Here is a 19,952-nt window from a genome sequence, read left to right as displayed (position 1 = left end):
CGCTCATTAAGTCCACGACCTTCCCACTTACACCGGAGGCCCAATTGGCCTTCAAGGCTTTGAAAAGCGACATTGCGAAAGCCACGATGCACGCGGTGGATGAATCCATCCCCTTCCAGGTGGAGAGTGATGCATCTGATTTCGCCCTAGCCGCCACACTAAACCAGGCAGGCAGGCCCGTCGCGTTTTTTTCCCGCACCCTTCAAGGCCCCGAAATTCGGCACTCGGCGGTGGAAAAGGAGGCTCAGGCCATTGTGGAGGCAGTCAGACACTGGCGCCATTACCTGGCAGGTAAGCGGTTCACCCTGATCACGGATCAACGATCCGTGGCGTTTATGTTTAGTAACACGCAGAGGGGCAAGATCAAGAACGATAAGATCTTGCGGTGGAGAATTGAGCTCTCCACCTATAATTACGATATTATGTATCGTCCAGGGAAACTCAATGAGCCCTCGGATGCCCTCTCGCGCGGAACATGCGCCATCATGCAGGAGGACCGCTTGAAGGCTCTCCACAATGATCTATGTCATCCTGGAGTCACCAGACTCTACCACTTTATAAAAGCCCGCAACCTACCCTACTCGGTGGAGGAGGTCAGGTCAGTTACGAGAAGTTGTAAGACTTGCGCAGAATGCAAACCACACTTTTATCGACCAGACCGGGCACATTTGGTCAAGGCCACTCGCCCTTTTGAGAGGCTGAGTGTAGATTTTAAGGGCCCCCTTCCCTCAACGGATCGGAATGTCTATTTCCTTAACATAATAGACGAATTTTCCCGGTTTCCGTTTGTTTTCCCCTGTGCGGACACGTCGACTGCCACCGTCATCAAGGCATTCAGTGAGCTTTTTACCCTGTTCGGGTACCCCTGCTATATTCATAGCGACAGGGGCTCGTCGTTCATGAGCAACGACTTGAGGCAATTCCTGCTCTCATTCGGGATTGCCTCTAGTAGAACCACGAGCTACAACCCTAGGGGTAACGGACAGGTGGAAAGGGAGAATGCTACAGTCTGGAAGGCTGTCCTACTGGCACTAAAATCCAAGGGCCTTCCAGTCTCCCGGTGGCAGGAGGTCCTTCCAAATGCGCTCCATTCTATCCGCTCCCTCCTGTGTACGGCAACCAATGCTACTCCCCACGAGAGGATGTTCTCATTCCCTCGGAAGTCGTCCTCGGGGACCTCATTGCCAGCCTGGTTGACGTACCCAGGACCCGTCCTTCTGCGGCGCCATGTGAGGGCTCGCAAGTCCGACCCCTTGGTCGAACCGGTCCAACTCCTCCACGCCAACCCTCAGTATGCCTATGTGGCATATCCTGACGGGCGAGAGGACACTGTCTCCATCAGAGACCTGGCGCCCGCAGGGGACGTAGCAACTCCTGTCGCTCCTATTCCCCCAGTCACAGATCCACTACTCCTCATTACTTCCCCAGACGTGGCGCGGTCAGCACCGGGACCAGTGCATAACACTTTTACCCCCATGTACAGCTTGCCTGAGACTCGGAGATCGGCGCCACCATCATCACCACCACCAGCACCACCAATCGTTCCAGGATCCCCTGCACCATCGCCTCATCAGGGCCGGCCGGCCCGGGAGTCTTTGAGGGGACAGCCAGATGTTGCTTTGAGAGAGCCACCGCAAGCACCTGCTCCGGTTTCGCAACCGGTGTTGAGACGATCGCAGCGTCGGTGTGGTCCTCCAGACCGTCTGGACTTGTGAATCCTGTTATTTTTTATTTTTTTTTGTCATTATCTGTTCTCATTCACCCCGCCACCTTTGGTTCCTAAAGGAGGGGTGAATGTGGTGAACCATCGTTGGTTCACCACTGGGGTTGTTATTATGTTACTGTTGGGCTAGGGTGTTGTTGTTGTTATGGGGGTTGTACTATGTTGTTGGGTTAGGGTGTTTACCTGTTCTAAGTGCTGTCTTGGCACACTCCAGTGGGGTCCCGCCTCCGGTGGCAGGGTATAAGACCCCCTGCTCCGGCAGGACCCCTTCAGTCTGAACGGTTGTATTAGTGTTAGCAGTTTCGTTGTTATCTGATTAAAGCCTTCAGTTCTAAAGCCTTGTTTCCGGGTGCTCATTGAGGTGCATCAGTGAGCTAGCCGCCTTCTTGAATCGCTGCAGTCCACAAGCTATTTCCAACATCTGCAGCATTTTCCTTTGGTGGATTCCAGATTAGTGGGGCTACAGTGACCTCTGCTGGGAAACAGTGGGACAGCAATGACTTGCAGCAATGAAACACTTGGCTTTTATTCAAGTTATCACATTGTAAACAAGTGGGAATAATATCCAAGGATGTAATACAAGAGGTAGGAAGTTACAGGGAGGTGAGGCTGAGAGTAGAATTTCTCAGGTAGAATGTCATCTCTATATCTGAAAAAATGCCACACCATACAGACAACTTAAGCAGAGTCTCAGGACTAGTTGCAGAGGAACATTTGCAGAAGCCCTTCCGAGGCAGCACGGTGACACAGTGATTAGCACTGCCGCCCCTCAGTGCTAGGGACCCGGGTTCAATTCTGGCCTTGGGTGACTGTCTGTGTGGAGTTTGTAGTCCGACAAGTTGAGTTTGCACATTCTCCCCGTGTCTGCGTGGGTTTCCTCCGGGTGCTCCGGTTTCCCCCCGCACTCCAAATATGTGCAGGTTAGCTTGATTGGCCATGATAAGTTGCCCCTTAATGTCAGGGGGATGAGGGGGGGGAAATATTTGGGGTTACGGGGTTAGGACAGGACCTGGCTGGGATTGGTGCAGGCTCAATGGGCCAAATGGCCTCCTTCGGCACTGTAGATTCTATGAATTTACATTAACACGGCAACGAATTTACTGTGAAAATCCCCCAGTTGCCACACTCCAATGTCTGACTTGTCTTCAATTCACACTTTACCCTTAGCTGGAATTGAGAGAGGGCGTTAAAATAATCTAAATTGGGGAAATATTGTTTATATAGTACAGCAGCTTTAACACTAGTAAAATATCCCAAACCATATTAGAGGAGCATGAAATGCTGCACCGAGCTGCATTTAAATTTCCAAAAGTCATTTGACAAGATTCCGCATAAGAGGCTGGTGCGTAAAATAAAAGCCCATGAAATTGGAGGAAGTGTGTTAGCCTGGATTGAAAACTGGCTGTCACACAGAAAATGGAGAGTTGGAATAAATGTGTCCTTTTCAGAGTGGAAAGATGTCACGAGTGGAATACCGCAGGGATCAGTTCTTGGCCCACAATTGTTCACTATTTACATTCATGACCTGGAGGGAGGAACAGAAGGTAAAATTTCCAAATCTGCCGATGATACAAAGAGAAGCGGAAGGGCAGCTTGTGATGAGGATGCAGTGATTCTGCAACGGGAGATCAATAGATTGGGTGAAAACCGGGCAAATGGAGTTTAATGGGGGGAAGTGTGAGGTCATGAACTTCGGTAGGAGGGATCAAAAGGCAGATTATCTAAATGGAGCGTGATCACAGGTGAGTGAAGTACAGAGGGATCTGGGTGTTCTAGTGCATGAATCACAAAAAGCTGGTAGGCAGGTCCAACAAATAGTCAAGGCAAATGGCATTTTGGCCTTTATTGCCAAGGGTTGGAGTTTAATAATAGGGAGGTTGTGTAGCAATTGTACAGGGTGTTGGCGACACCTCATCTGGAATACTGCGTATAGTTTTGGTCTCCTCGCGTAAAAATGGATATAGCAACATTGGAGGCAGTCCAAAGGCGATTCACCAGGCTAATTCCTGGATGAAAGGGTTTCCTATGAAGAGAAACTAAATAGTCCGGGTCTGTATTCCATGGAGTTTAGAAGAGTGAGGGGTGACCTTATTCAAGCATATAAGATCCAGAGGGGGCTTGACAGGGTAGAAGGTGAGATGTTTTCACTAGTGGGAGAGTCTGGAACAAGGGGACGTCGCTACAAGATAAAGGGTCTGTCATTTAAAACTGAGGCAAGTAGAAATTTATTCTTGCAGAGGGTAGTAAATCTCTGGAATTCTCTGCCCCAAAGGGTAGTGGAAGCTGGGTCATTGGAAGTATTCAAAGTGAAGGTGGATGAATATTTGATAGATTGAGGAATAGAGGGCTATGGTGAGCTGGCACAGAAAAGGAGTTGAGTAGGCATAGATCAGGATGATCTAATTGAATGGCAGGCAGACATGATGGGCCTAATTGGCTACTCTTGCTCCTATTTCTTGTGTTTTTGTGAGCCACATAAGGAGACATCAGGGCAGATGATCAAAACCTTGGCCTTAGAAGTAGATTATAAGATGCATCTTTGGAAACAGAAGTAGGAGAGGTTTAGAGAGAGAATTTCAGGTATCCAAAGACATGGCTGCCAAAGGTGGAGTGATTAAAATCACCAGTTGCACAAGAGATTAGAACTGAAGGAATGCAGATAGGAAGGTTGTAGCACTGGAGAAGATTACTGAGATAGGGAGGGATTTGTAAATGAGAATTTTAAAATCGAGGCATTATTGAACCAGCTGTTGTAAGTCAGTGAGCAGGGGATGAGTTGGGGAACATGGGAGATGGTGGTGCAATGATAATGTCACTGATTTTTTTTCCCTTATTCTTCCATAGGATGTGGGTGCCGCTGGCAAGGCCAACATTCACTGCTCATCCCTAATTGCCCTTGAACAAAGTGGCTTACTCAGCCGTTGAACAGGGCAGTCCATTGCTGTGCATCTGGAGTCTAGGACAGCCCAGTTAAGGTCAGCGGATTTCCTCCACATTAATGAACCAGATGGGTTTTTAGATTTATATTGCAGATATATTTATTGAATTTAAATTCCAGCAGATGATGTGATAAGATTTGAACCAGTGATCTCAGAGCATTACCCTGGACCTCTGAATTGTTAGTCCAGTGACATTATCACCAAGCCACCACCTCCCCATTTCTTTTTATTCATTCGTGGGACATGGGCGTCGCTGGTGGCCCAGCATTTATTGCCCATTCCTGGTTGCCCTTGGAGGGCAGTTGAGAGCCAACTACTTTGCCGTGGTCAGTCACATGTAGGCCAGACTGGGTAAGGATGGCAGATTTAGTTCCCTAAGGGAAATTAGTGAATCAGATGGATTTGGACAATCGACAATGGTTTCATGATCATCAGTAGATTCTTAATTCCAGATATTTTTTACTGAATTCAAATTCCACTTATCTGCCGTGGCAGGATTCGAACCTGCGTCCCAGAACATTAGCTGAGTTTCTGGATTAATAGACTAGCAAAAATACCACGAGGCCATCCCCTCCCCATTATTCAGTGGTAATCCAGAGAACCAGGCTAATACTCTGGGGACATGGGTTTAAATCCCACCACAGCAGGCAGAATAATAAAATTTGGAATATAAAGCTAACTTCAGTAATGGCGTCCTTGACAGGAGTCATGAATTGTTGTAAAAGCTTATCTGGCTCAAAAATGTCCTTTCGGGAAGGAAACCTGCTGTCCTTACCCAGTCTGGCCTACACGAGACTCCAGACCCACGGCAATGTGTTGACTCCAAATTGCCCTCAGTTCAAGAGCAATCAAGGATGGGCAACAAATGTTGGCCTTGCCAGTGAAATCTCCAACCTATTAAATAAAGGAAGCAGACTTGATGCATATTAAGGCATGGACAACAGAGTTTTGGAGTTCCAGGTTTCTGCCAAGTGGAAAACAGGAGACTGGCCAGACCAGAGTTGCATAAGAAAAGTCAAATTGAAAGATTACAAAGGGATGATGCATGAAGGTGACTGCACAGATAAACTGAGATGGGGCAGCCAGACAATAGAGAAGGAAATATGCACCGTTAGTGATGGAGAGTAGTCGTGGTCATTCACGTCGAAGCTAAACACGACACCAAGGTTGTGAATGGTCTGCTTCAGTCTCAGGCAGTTGCCAAGGAAATGGAGGGAGCGATGAACATTGTCGGACAATACAGCAGGATATAGATAGGCTGGAAAATTGGGCGGAGAAATGGCAGATGGAATTTAATCCAGATAAATGCGAAGTGATGCATTTTGGAAGAACTAATGTAGGGGGGAGTTATACAATAAATGGCAGAGCCATCAAGAGTATAGAAACACAGAGGGACCTAGGTGCGCAAGTCCACAAATCCTTGAAGGTGGCAGCACAGGTGGAGAAGGTGGTGAAGAAGGCATATGGCAGGCTTGCCTTTATAAGACGGGGTATAGGAGTATAAAAGCTGGAGTCTAATGTTGCAGCTGTATAGAACGCTGGTTAGGCCACATTTGGAGTACTGCGTCCAGTTCTGGTCACTGCACTACCAGAAGGACGTGGAGGCTTTAGAGAGAGTGCAGAGAAGGTTTACCAGGATGTTGCCTGGTATGGAGGGTCTTAGTTATGAGGAGAGATTGGGTAAACTGGGCTTGTTCTCCCTGGAAAGACGGAGAATGAGGGGAGACCTAATAGAGGTGTACAAAATTATGAAGGGTTTAGATAGGGTGAACAGTGGGAAGCTTTTTCCCAGGTCGGAGGTGACGATCACGAGGGGTCATGGGCTCAAGGTGAGAGGGGCGAGGTATAACTCAGATATCAGAGGGACGTTTTTTACACAGAGGGTGGTGGGGGCCTGGAATGCGCTGCCAAGTAGGGTGGTGGAGGCAGACACGCTGGCATCATTTAAGACTTACCTGGATAGTCATATGAGCAGTCTGGGAATGGAGGGATACAAACGAATGGTCTAGTTGGACCAATGAGCGGCACAGGCTTGGAGGGCCGAAGGGCCCGTTTCCTGTGCTGTACTGTTCTTTGTTCTTTGAGTTGGGAAGGGATGGGGGGTGGGAATTGGAATCAGTGGCAAGAGAATGGAGTTTGCAGCCAAGGCCAAAGGAGAAGGTATTCAAACAACTGCTGGTATAAGGATTAGACTTTCAGGCAGCCGCAGCTTTCTCTTTATTAATCAACATTCTTGGCCCATTACCAAGCAACTCACAACCTGCCTGTTGCTGAAACTGTCTCAAAGACACTTGGATTTTCTCTGTGTATGGAACTGCTTCTTCCCTCAACAACTTAACTCACTGAATCTCAAATCTAAGCCAAGATTCAATACTGCTCCAGTAATTGGGATATTCTTCCAGTACATCTCACTCCCACCCAGGAAGGAAAATCAAACTAGTTTTGATGAATGACCTTATTATCTTGTTGATTTTATCCCACACACTGCTGAAATGTTTCACTCTCCTGTTTATCACTATTTTCAGTGTTCCTCCACATTTTCATCTCAACTCCACGATCATCAGCCATCGCCCTGGTCTCAGCTGCTTAAGTTTTTCAAAAGTTTGTTTATTAAAGTCACAAGTTGGCTTACATTAACACTGCAATGAAGTTGCTGTGAAAATCCCCTAGTCGCTACACTCCGGCACCTGTTCGGATACACTGAGGGAGAATTTAGCATGGTCAACCAGCGCGCCTTTTTGGACACTGACCCAAGCGGGAATCGAACCCGGGTCCCTGGCGATGTGAGGCAGCTATGCTAACCACTGTGCCACCCCAATCTGTCCCGCCACTGCAACACCCAAGAGCTCTTCATCTGTTCTGCCTGCTCTTGCTACCCAGCACCCGCCCTAATTCACAATGACTGACCATCCTTTCAACTGTGGGTCCCAAATTAATCCCGGTTATGACTTCCTCCCACAGGTATTCCCCCCTGGCCGCAGGTCAAGCTGTCAGCCGTGCCCTGACGTTAAGTTTGGTGGGGCCTTTGGTTGTCCCCAGCCATTATCAGTAATCTCCTTAACTTGCCTGCTAGTATCAAGGTAGTCACATCCGGCTGGCTAATTCATTCCAGAATTTCATTCCATCTATCCACCATAAAACAGTTTGCAGTGCACCAATGTTGTAAGAAAACCAACTTCAGTTAAACCTAAAAATAAGCACAAAATTGATCAAGAGAGACACAAATGCACATTGCCCGGAGGGGGCAATAACAAACAGGAGACACTCTGCATATAGCATACAAACTACAATAGATGCTGGGTGGTGGAGGAACAGGAACTTAACAACTACCTGCAGGATTTATGTACTTAGCACATTGTTTCAAAAGCACAAGGGACCCTAAAACTATGGATATAGGCATAATGCATTCTCCCATATTCCTCCTTGCTTTTGTATCACCCTCCTCTTCATCTGGTAAATGAGGAAACCAATATTATTTCTTTTATATAGCTTCAGAGTTGTCAGAATCAGGGAAGTACTTACCCAGCATTCGCACTGCCTACTCCTCAACTAGTGACCATGATTGCGTGAAATGTGTTAACTGTTACTCTACTGGAGCACTCAGTGAAACCATGCACAGATGTGGAAACAGACATTATATCCTCTGGCCAGATTTCACTTGTACCTTTTGCATAAAGTTTATTTATGAGTCACAAGTAGGCGAACATTAACATGATAATGAAGTTGCTGTGAAAATCCCCTAGTCGCCACACTCCGGCACCTGTTCGGGTTCACTGGGGGAATTTAGCATGGCCAATCCATCTAACCTGCACGTCTTTCAGTGTGGGAGGAAACCGGAGCACCTGGAGGAAACCCACGCAGACATGGGGAAAACGTGCAGACTCATTACAGAGTCCGTGCCGTCCCATGGTAGTATTTCATGATGAATGATTGTAGATGTTTTAAGAGTGCTTCAGTGATTATATGCATAACCTGGCTTCAGTGCTTTGTTGCAAAGTCTTACTTCAATCACCGAGTCAGCGTTCTTTCAATTACGTAGAGGTGAAAAATGTTGCAACAAAGTACGATGAGCAAAATTAAAGTGATGGTAATCAAAATAACACAAATGACCTGATGGGTACAGTTCACCGCTCTTTATTAACTTTTCAGTGCTTTTCAAAATAAATACGTTTATATGTCAAACATACAAGTGGACAACATTTAGGTGATGACGAGAAGCATGGTAAAGTTACAAAAAAAAATGATGCCATTACTGTGATCTGTGTAGAAATACTCAAAACCTTTAGAAAACAATTGTGGAGTCTTTAGGTATTTACAGTCCCAACAGACCAGCTATCCATACACATATTTACAAAATGCTGCAACATATTGCAAACTCTCAATCATTGTCACACCTCTGATTTCAAAATACACAAACAAAAATTTTTTTAAAAAGCAGTAGAAGACAAACTTGTATTTGTTAGCTCTAGGCTCCACTGTCAACATATTGAGATTATTTCACCAAATGCATCAGCGCAACCTGGTTTTCCTAGTATCCGTAGTTTACTACAATGTAAACTGTTATTAATGCGCTACTACATCGGACTGTGACAGCTTGTTTTGAATATGGTCCATTTAAAAAGTGCTCACTTTGTAAATATCTCCCTTTCAAAAGATCGAGGCAATTGCACTTCCTTCGCACCGAGTAATTCTTCCCTAAAGTGTTAAAATTCTGCATTGCTGTCTACACACTCAGCCTGAGGGAACATTGCTTTCACAAGAATAATGTGGGTCGGAAAGGGGTGCGTTTGCACACGTCAACATATAAAGTTTTCATTTTAATTGTTTTTGATTTACATATTTAGAGCAACAACATTGGCTAACAAGTATCTGTATTCGGAGGAATTTCCCTTTACTCTTGTACAGAGACATTGTTCTTTTTGTACAATTTACTGTTTAAATCAAAAGAGATTCCAGCATCCGCAGTAATTTGCTGTTTAAATCATCTTTGCAGCAGCCTAATTGTCCATGATTTGTCAAGCTACACTTTGACTCGCAAAGAATTTAACATGGACACTTTTCAACAAGTTGTTTTAAAAATTAAAATACCTGAAAATGTGAATCTGTGGAATTTGCTACCCCAAAGTGCGGTGGATGCTGGGACAGTGAGTAAATTTGAGGAGTTGAACAGATTTTTAATTGGTAATGGGTCGAAGGGTTATGGGGAGAAGGCAGGAAAATGGGGATGAGGAGCATATTAGCCATGATCGAATGGCAGAGTGGACTCGATGGGCCGAATGGCCTAATTCTGCTCCTATATCATATGAACTTATGAAAGAAGTCACAATTGGCTAGCTTCCTCCATCTCTTGTACTGGCCAGCTTTTAAATACTGTTCTAAGACTTCTGAAATAAAACTCATATACCTTGCAAAGAAGACTTAAATATATTTCAATCATTCAAGGAAAAGGGTTAAAGATCGAAGCAGCTTTTTGAGTACTGGTGACATCAAACTTTATAAATGATAATTTGGGCTCAAATGTATGAAACTTACGAGGAAATCAAAGGGTTCAAAATACTTGAAATTACAAGTAGTTACTGTGGGAGTGTAATATATAATGCGCAGCAGTTACCCTACTTACAGCAAAACAAGCCTGCATTTGCTGATCTGCATTATCTTATTTAAAATGAATGGGATATCATGAATAATATTCGGAAAATCTGAACCCAGTCTCCTGCATCAAGAAATTGTGATAATACAAGAAAAAGCTGGAGCTGACAGCAAATCATCAATGTTACCTTAACCCCAAGATGATTTGGAACACATTTAAGTGCCAGTTTTCAGTAACGTACAAATTTTCAGTTTTCCCAGTGTGTTTTGCTGGCAAGGTGCTGCAACAGACAGAAGCAGGTAGCAGGATACAACTATATACTCTGGCTGCCAGACACTGGGTTTCAACTGAATGACACAAAGGAATATGAATTTCATAGAATCCCTACAGTGCAGGAGGAGGCCATTTGGCCAATTGAGCCTGCACCAACAATAATCCCACCCAGCTCCTATTCCTGTTACCCCACATTTTCATCCTGACACTAAGGGTCAATTTAGCATGGCCAATCAACGTAACCTGCACATCTTTGGAGTGTGGGTGGAAACCCATGCAGGCACGGGGAGAACGTGCAAACTCCCCACAGTCACACAAGGCTAGAATTTAACCCAGGTCCCTGGTACTATGAGGCAACAGTGCTAACCACTGTGCCACTCCAATTTGCAACGTGTGTGTATTATATATATTACACACACACACACATCAGTTGACATCATTTTAACTTTGAAACTGATTGCATAAACAGTTAGAAATTAAATCTTGCACATGAAGAGTTGATTGTAACAATGGAGGTTCTGGCCAATGAGCGCCACTTGGGAATAAAATGTCTCCCTATTCGCCAGTTTGCATATGTGGAAGCAGCTTACCTCTGTTGACTCAGCAAACGACCCAACAATGGACAACAATTTGGAGAATTAACCAGTGCATATCATAAACATATTTAAGTTCAATAAATTTTTAATGAACTTAACGTTTACAAAAAAAAAAGGCTCTTTCATTGGACTCTGTTACAGGATGTGTCCAATGGTACACAATCAAAACACTAAATATCCTCTGCTTTTCATGTGCGGGCAAGCCTGTTGAGTACTCCCGGTATTTTCTGTTCTGATTTCAGATTACCAGCGTTTTTGGGAAACCTATTTTAACTATTAAAATTGTTGTAAAGAAAACAACAGAGGGTACGTGGGTTTTTAAAGATTCTGTCAAAAAGGTTACTCTGACCGTAAACACCACACTTTCCACCATACTGGCTCACCTACATCGCTAATGGAAAACTAAAGTTTTGGCAAATATTGCATAGTATCTGACCTCTGCTGACACTTTCATATCTTTCGTACACTTGCCACATGTACAAGTATTTTAAAGGGTCTTCACTATCACAACATGCAACATCTCAACTGCAACTTGGCTAAACATACTTGAAGTATTTGGTAAAGTCTGTGGTAAAGTTCCGTACCAAAAAGGAAAACTTGTAATACTGAGTGGCACATAATCAGAAATCTCTATGCTGTCTGCACAAGCCATTTAAATTATGATAGTGTGGCTGAAGGGTGTACATTTTCTACCATCACTGTTGCGAATGGGATTTTCAAAATGGCAAGGCTTTCTGGAGAAAACAGTTCGCAAAAAGGGTGTTATTAAAGGACACTTTGTCATTAGAATAAGACTATCTAGAGAATAGCAGAAACATTTTGTTCAGCTATATTTAATGCCACAGCATCATAGTTAATAGCAAGTTGCATACGATACTTTTCCTACATTATTAAAGGTATGGACACAACTCGCATTAATTGGGAGATTTCTAGTCAGCAAAGACTTGCATTCCCTCAACCTGGGCTAGATTAAATCTGGATCCTAGTAGTTGGAATGCACTTAACCAATATGATCATCCAATATGCTGCTGTTGCCAATTTCTAAATATTTCAAAGCCAATGTTTAAAAAATAATGCACATCCCTCAATATCCTCTATGTTTAAAAAAGCACTTTTACTGACTGACATACTGCCTTCCGTGGATCACATTCGCTCGCTAAAACAAAAATCGCTGCACTCAACTGGAAGGAACTGGCATGGATCCACGCACATCAGGTAAAAACAAATGTCTCACGTCCATAAAAACAAAGCAAAATCCATTACGATTAAATGTTTGTGCACATCCTGTGAAAAAATTCAGGATGCAATAAATATTTGGGTGAAGGTTAACTGAACTATCCAGTTGTTGCTCACTAGCGCTATTCACCCATTTTAATCAAATATAACAAACCAGTCAAAAACATTGGAAATTCTCACTGTAATGTGAAACTCCGTGCATTTTTGGAGCAAATTTCCACAGATGCATTTGCATCTCTGGCATTGTTAGTGGACAGGAATACAAGGTACATAATAAACACATCACATAGTTTAAATCTTTTAAAATATTTAGTGAGAATTTAAAATGTGTATAAATACTTGAGTCTCTCATAAGTGTTGCACAGATATAAATCCTTTTAATACAGGTATCAAACATGCAAGTAGCTTAGTGTAGGCCTACATTCAAGACAACGGTCTCCATATAGAAAACTACTAAGATCAAAAGTTAAGTTCTCACATTTTTAATCGCCTCTTCAAGACTCCGCTTTTAATCAGAATTAAACATTTCAAGTATTGCTACACCATACTTATTTATCACAACGCTCAGTCCTCTGTAACACGCACTCACCGAAAGTCATCAGCAAAAATCAAATACTTGCTGATTTTCTTACCAACCAGGTTGAACAGATGCATTGTAAAGTCAGTTGTAAAAATAAAAGCAATGCGTCGTAAACACTGCTCTAAAAGGGGGAAAAAAAAGTTATTTTGACACTATTCCATTCACATTTCTGTAATTAAGATATCTGGCAAATCAAAGAAAATTCTTGCAGACGGTTTTTATGCTAGTTTTTCCCATGGTGCTTTCGTCAATCTGGCTCACTAGCACTATTCAGCCATTTTAATCAAATATAACAAACCAGTCAAAAAAATTGGAAACTCCGTGCATTTTTGGAGCAAATTTCCACAGATGCATTTGCATCTCTGGCATTTTAAGTGTACGCAACCCATCTCGCATACAGTAACTGTGCATCAGCAAACATAACTCGCTTGTGCATAGCCACAATTTCTTTTGAAGCGGGGGGGGGGGGGGGGGGGGGGGGGGAGCGAGGTCAGAGATAGCAAAGGCAAAAACCATTCAACAATAACTTTTTTTCCTACAAACCAATAAAAAAATTAAACTGTGGAAATATAAAATCCTCATCTCAATAAACCACAAGTTTCTTTTTTGTTAGAGAAATCTAACACCACTCCCAACATGGGGCTGACTCCATTTGCAAGTCCTACACCATTTGTAAGTCAAGACATTGTCCCATTTTAGATAAACCTGCACATAACCCTGACTGCAGCAATCGGTTAGAACTGCAAACTCTCTGCTGTCTTTTCTGTATACAGATCAAGTTTGGAGTGTATATTTTGTTCATTTAAAAAAAAAAGAGTTGTCTACAGACAGCAGCAATTAAATACTATGATTATCCATAAAGCCTTTTTTTTAAAAAAACAAAAACCGTTCCCATCTAGGGAACGTTCACATGTTGGTAGTGCTTTGACCCAATGAACATGCACAAGAGAAATTCAAAAGTCGTGCCCTGTAAGCAGCTTTACATTTATCCTAGTTTAGCTTATTGCCACTGAATGATGGCACAAGGCTGCCGAGTAATGGGGAAAATGGACGCAGCTTTAAGGATCATCACCGTGACCACATGTACAAGAGCGATCAAATTATTTTACCACTATACGACTTAATAATAAGTTTTTTTTTATTATTTTAAACAGAACACACACAGCTCTCAACAGGTTTATGTTAAAAACTTCAGAACGGGGGTGGGAGAGAAAATAAAAAGCTGTGTTTTATGAACAGTCTGCCGAGAGAATGTTCATTTTGCAGAATTAGCCAAGGATGACAATTAAAAGAATAAGCTGTTATGAAAAATATTAAATACCGCCACCCCAAAAGAAAATAAGGATTGAAAGAATGTACACTCTTACAAGAGCATGCTGCTCAGACAGTTTTGGGAAATGAGAGGGTGGAAGATTTGCAGAATGCATGATGCAATTAAAAGCGTTTAAATTGGATTGCGACCTCTCAGTGTGCCTCCATACAGCAATACTGTGCTCTGTGTGGTAATACTCTACTTCTACAACAATCTTCCTCACTGGACAATTAACACCCAACCATTACTGCAGAACACAGGCTTTGTCTAAAATGATGGCACTTATAAAATGTGCCGAATTCAAGTGTTTAATAAATCCGACTTTCACAGAGGCAATTCTCCACATCCACTGTCACCTCGCCGTCCTGTGCGGTTTTTGTTCATATGCTTCCGCATTCGGTCAGGATGCTGTCCTCAAATGCACAGATCACAATCCATCACTGTTCACGGCAAGAGTATAAGGAGAAAATTAAGCAGCATCTGGAATTGCAAGTAGTCAGTAGTTGTTGGTTTCTTGGCAGATATTGAATTGATCCGATTGTTACACACTGTCTCAGTTAAACCAAAGTCAGACCAAAACTCTTTTAGCCAGTCGAGGAAAATGGCCATCTGGATTGTTTCGATTTCAGATCGGTACAGTAGTAAGAGTAGTGTTTCAAAACCCATTGCTCCAAGTATACCTCAAGCCAATTTTAACTGTTGAGTTACTCATTCTTCATGGCGACACCATTCCGAGGAGGAATAGAGAAAAGAAAGAAAAAGCAGAAGAGGCTTTTCACAATGACTGTCCACAAATACTTTTAAGAATCCACTGGCTAGAAGACTTGCCACATGCAAAGAAAAGACAGTTACAAGCCAGAGTAACCAGCGCAGAAACCTAAGCCAGAATTCTGTCACGTACCGCCAGATGTTGGCACCCAGAGACCGACAATCCTTCAGAAAAATGGCCCAACTATTCACTCTGTCCTCTGTAGGATACTTTACATTTCACATACAAAAAAAAGTTTCAATTCTCTCATCTGTAACGGAATCTGAAGGGATTTGTACTCTCCCAAAACTGTATAGCCACCAAATCAAATGGAAAAATTGTCGATTTCAACACAATCTACTTTGCAGGGGAGGGTGTCTGAGAACTTTCCAAATTAACCAGCAAAAAAAATCCTTTCATTTTCCTGTCGACTGCTTCTTTGGCACTGCAGACCGCTTGGCTTGCCACAGGTGATTGTGAATTGTGATAGCGTCCACACTGACCGACATGGTTTTAGTAGGTATTAGGCTAAACAGCTTTCTGTCCGAGCTGTACTTGTAAAGCTTGTCGATCATCTTCTTATTAATGTTTTTTGGCCCTGTCCCAGTTAACTTCTGGATCTCTTCAGAGTCTGGGGAGTATGCATAAAGTGCTCGGAATTGGCAGCCCGCGTCACGGAACAAGATGATGTAATGGTTAGCCTCGCATTTCTCAAGCTCCTAGGAAGATAAATCAAAATGAATTTTCTCAAAAGATTTAAATGGCAAATTTAACATTTTTAACGATACAAAATAGTATGCTAGCTCCCTTCCCTCCCCTCACATCTGGTGTTGGGGAAGGTAAATTCCATTTCTGCCTGAAATTAATGCAAAGTCAGCTGCGCCTCTTACCCTAAGCTGCATAGGGAGAGAATCATTTGAGATTTCAGGCCTTTAATGGTGCTGGCAGCTTTTCCCTTGCCGTTGAGAAGCAACAGCTTCCATTCAAGCCCCCCTCCACCTTCCCCCCCCCCCCGACTCTATCGCATCCCCCTCCCCATGATAATGCAATTAGGATCAGACCCTCCGTGCAATGAAGATTCAACACACAACCTAATAACCTAAATCAAATAACATAAAATATAAAATATTATCACTATTCCTCCTGTCCTCCTTTTTCAACCCACATAATTTAATGCAGATAAGGATGAGGTTATGTCCTTGGGTTAAAAGTTAAGGAAGGGAAGTGTCCATTCAGTGGAAAGGTATTGATGGGCTTGGAGGATCTGATGCAGCTAGTGATGATGCATTCACTAAAAAAGGGTCAACAACATTTTATAAACTGGGATTAAAGCACTTGAGAGATAATGAGAAATTTGTACACTACTTTGGCAAGACCATTTGAACACCTGGGTCTTCCATTACAGAAAAGGCATTAACCTCAGGGCAGCACAGTGGTTACAACTGCTGCCTCAAAGTGCCAGGGACCCAGGTTCAATTCTGGCCCCGGGTCACTGTCTGTGTGGAGTTTGCACATTCTCCTCATGTCTGCGTGGGTTTCTTCCGGGTGCTCCGGTTTCCTCCCACAGTCCAAAGATGTGCGTGTTAGGTTGATTGGCCATGCTAAATTGACCCTAGTGTCAGGGGGATTGACAGGGTAAATGTGCGGGGTTACGGGAATAGGGCCTGGGTGGGATTGTGGTCAGTGCAGACTCGATGGGCCGAATGGCCTCCTTCTGCACTGTAGGAGTTCTATGATTCTAAATATGCTTAACCTGGATGATTCCAGGAAATTCTGGAGACTTGAGATACCGGGGCTCCTTCCAATTGAGATGAAAAGCCTAAAACACAATTTATTTGATTGGGTACCTTCAGAAAGACCATTTGTGCTGATTGGGCAAGACATTGGTAGTTCATTTTGGATTGTTTTGGCAAAGGGGCAACCAAGACATGTCCCAAATGGCCTCCCTCTCTGCTGAAAAGTCTATGGTCCCATTTTCACTTCAACATTAAATGAATTTAACAAAAATCCTACAAAATGAATTTATTTCATTCCTCGAGTTAATTTCAAATGCACCCAAGTGAATTATAGCCAAATGTCAAAAGAAAGTTATTTCTTCACTGAAAACATTGAATAATCGACAACTTTCTGTTGCGCAGTTTATGATTCTTGATTAGAATGGAATATTCTCCAAAATCAAAACTTTCACACCATTACTTTTCATGGGTTGCACCTGATATATTTTACAATCAGTTGACAACTGTATAGTTTTGAGTGGAAACAAAGTTTAAGAAATACTAGAGTTATTTCAGTGAGTGAACAAATGGTTTGAGCATGCGGCCACTGTTCACTTAGCAAGTTTGCCAGACCTGTCGCTTGATAAGTTTTGTTGCCGTATACATATATGGGCTTTCTGTTACAAACCTCAAGTATTGAGTTTTTCTGTGCCTCGTTTACTTTTCCTGCAAGACAGCAGTGTGAGATAGCATTGTGTATTATTGGCTTGTTTGACTTTGAGCTCGGTTCCTTGAACAGCTTTGGACCTGCAACACAAGTCATGAAGATGGTTACAAACAATTCAAAAGCTTCATCTCTCGGAGCAGCAAAAAACAACATCCTACGACTGGTGACTCTACCTGTGTACTCAGCTACTGATGCAATGGATGAGGCTGTGGACGTATTCTCCCAGTCTCGTTCTGTGTTCCTGCTCTGATTTCTGCTCAACACCGAGAATGTCTCCATGGAGTCCGTCCTGTACATTTGAGCAAAGTGACAAGTTTAATGATGAGCATCGAAACCAATGAGGTGTTAGAATGATTAGCTGGGGGGAAAAAAAAACATGCATTACTCAAAAATTGCACTCTGCTGAATTCAAGTACAGAACGAGTAAAATGTCAAGAGTTATAGAATCATAGAATCCCCACAGTGCAGAAGGAGGCCATTCGGCCCATCGAGTCTGCACCAACCATCCAAGCCCTATCCCCATAACCCCATGCATTTACCCTGGCTAGTCCCCCTGACCCTAAGGGGCAATTTAGCATGGCTAATCCACCTAACCAGCACATCTTTGGACTGTGGGAGGAAGCGGGAGCACCCAGAGGATACCCACGACAGACACAGGGAGAATGTGCAAATTCCACACAGACAGTGACCCAAGCCAGGAATCGAACCCGAGTCCCTGGCAATGTGAGGCAGCAGTGCTAACCACTTTGCCACCGTGCTGCCCATGCAGTTATTTCCTGCTTCCCATAAAACATCTCAACTCATTATCAGGACGTGACATAATTAATTTTTAAATCTTGCCTTAAAATGGAGGCTCTAGTAATGTTCTAATTTTAATTCCTGAATATTTTATCTGAAGCATTGAAACCAACAGAATATTTGATCTATATTTCTCACAAATGCAATCAATTAATTTGATTCTCCTCAATCAACTCAGGTAAATATCCACATTTTGGTAGCTGATAACCAAGTTAAGAAAGAGTTATGATCTGAAAATAAAATTCTAAATTTTAGAAGGCTTTTACATTTCACCCAAAACATTTTGTAATAAGATGACCAGAACTGCACAAATGATTTGGGAGGCAGTGGAGAAGGTGCAGAAAAGATTTACAAACAGGCTACCAGAATAAAAATAATTAAAGCATGAGGAAATATCAAGAAGGCTGAGCCCCTCCCTTTGGCAAAGACTGAAGTGACCTGGCGCAAGTCTTCAAAATCATGAATAGGTTTGATAGAATGAATGAGGAGAAACAGCTGCCACCAGGTGAGTCCGGAACAAGGGGACGTTAATATAAGATAGCTACTAAAAGAGCAAATAAGGGATTTAGGAACTATTTCCCTACAATAAACAAGTTAGAATGCAGCATGGGGCATCCAGATAAGGCACGGCGGCATAGTGGTTAGCACTGCTGCCTCACAGCGCCAGAGACCCCGTTTGATTCCCAGCTTGGGTCACTGTCTGTGTCGAGCTTGCACATTCTCTGAGCTTTGACAAAGGGTCGTCTGGACTCGAAACGTCAGGTCTTTTCTCTCCTTACAGATGCTGCCAGACCTGCTGAGATTTTCCAGCATTTTCTCTTTTGGTTGCACATTCTCCCTGTGTCTGCATGGGTTTCCTCCAGGTGCTCCGGTTTCCTCCCACAGTCCGAAAGACGTGCTGGTTAGGGTGCATTGACCCGAACAGGCACCAGAGTGTGGCGACTAGGGGATTTTCACAGTAACTTCATTGCAGTGTTAATGTAAGCCTACTTGTGACTAATAAATAAACTTTAACTTTGAATAATTTGACACACATGACAGAGAATGGAATAGAGGGATACAGGGACCGGGCAGGAAGAGTTAATTAGAGTGAGAGAAGGCTCGTCTGAAGTAGAAACACTGGCACAGTTATCCTGAGATTCTATGTTACAATTAAATACAGAGAGTAAATCATGATCTGAATAGGAAGGGCAATACATTCTTCGGTGAAATACTATAACCATTTTGCGTTGGGAATGTAAATTATTTCAATCTACATCCATTTCAGGGACAATTGAGTTGATGCTTACCTTTGTGAATAACCACCGCTCCCGCTCCCACCACCAGAGTTCACACTTTCCGCTTCGGTAGTTGCGGCTGATGCCAGAGAGAGACTGGAACCAGACTGAGCACTACTCAGATTATCAGCTAGATGAAAGAAAACAAAAACCAGAAACTTCAGGAAACATTTCCTCTTGCAAACTCTATAACTTAAGCAAAGTAGCTTTCTTTACTTTTATACTGGAAGTTGGAAGCAAAGGTACAGCAGAGCCAGAATGGGGGGGATGCTTTCCAGAAAAGGACTTAATTCGAATCTAATTTATCTTAACAAAAATTTCAGCATTATTCTGGTTAATCCCATCTGCTAAAATAAGTGTATTAAAATTCTCCCTAACTTGAGCGTTTATTTCTATTTTTAAAAATTAAGTCTAAAATAGAAGATGGAAGCTAAGTCA

At 43.1% G+C, this 19,952-nt stretch overlaps 1 protein-coding gene across 2 annotated transcripts in view; it reads right to left on the bottom strand.

The window, feature by feature from the left end:
• Window positions 1-8,781: 8,781 nt before the first annotated feature.
• The window catches only part of camsap1b (calmodulin regulated spectrin-associated protein 1b), a 110,541-nt gene continuing 99,370 nt past the window's right edge, over window positions 8,782-19,952 (bottom strand). For both annotated transcript variants that reach the window (XM_078226279.1, XM_078226280.1), the window contains exons 14-17: window positions 19,527-19,644; window positions 17,613-17,728; window positions 17,401-17,519; window positions 8,782-15,716 (exon numbers count right to left, since the gene is read on the bottom strand). In XM_078226279.1, the coding sequence (XP_078082405.1) occupies window positions 15,414-15,716; window positions 17,401-17,519; window positions 17,613-17,728; window positions 19,527-19,644 (656 nt within the window). In that variant the 3' untranslated portion in view covers window positions 8,782-15,413. The remainder of the gene's footprint in view (window positions 15,717-17,400; window positions 17,520-17,612; window positions 17,729-19,526; window positions 19,645-19,952) is intronic.

Source organism: Mustelus asterias, chromosome 13 (assembly GCF_964213995.1).
Source record: "Mustelus asterias chromosome 13, sMusAst1.hap1.1, whole genome shotgun sequence".
NCBI lineage: Eukaryota > Metazoa > Chordata > Chondrichthyes > Carcharhiniformes > Triakidae > Mustelus > Mustelus asterias.
The sequence above is the reverse complement of the archived record's forward strand: the minus strand, read 5'-3'. Positions and strand labels throughout refer to the sequence as shown.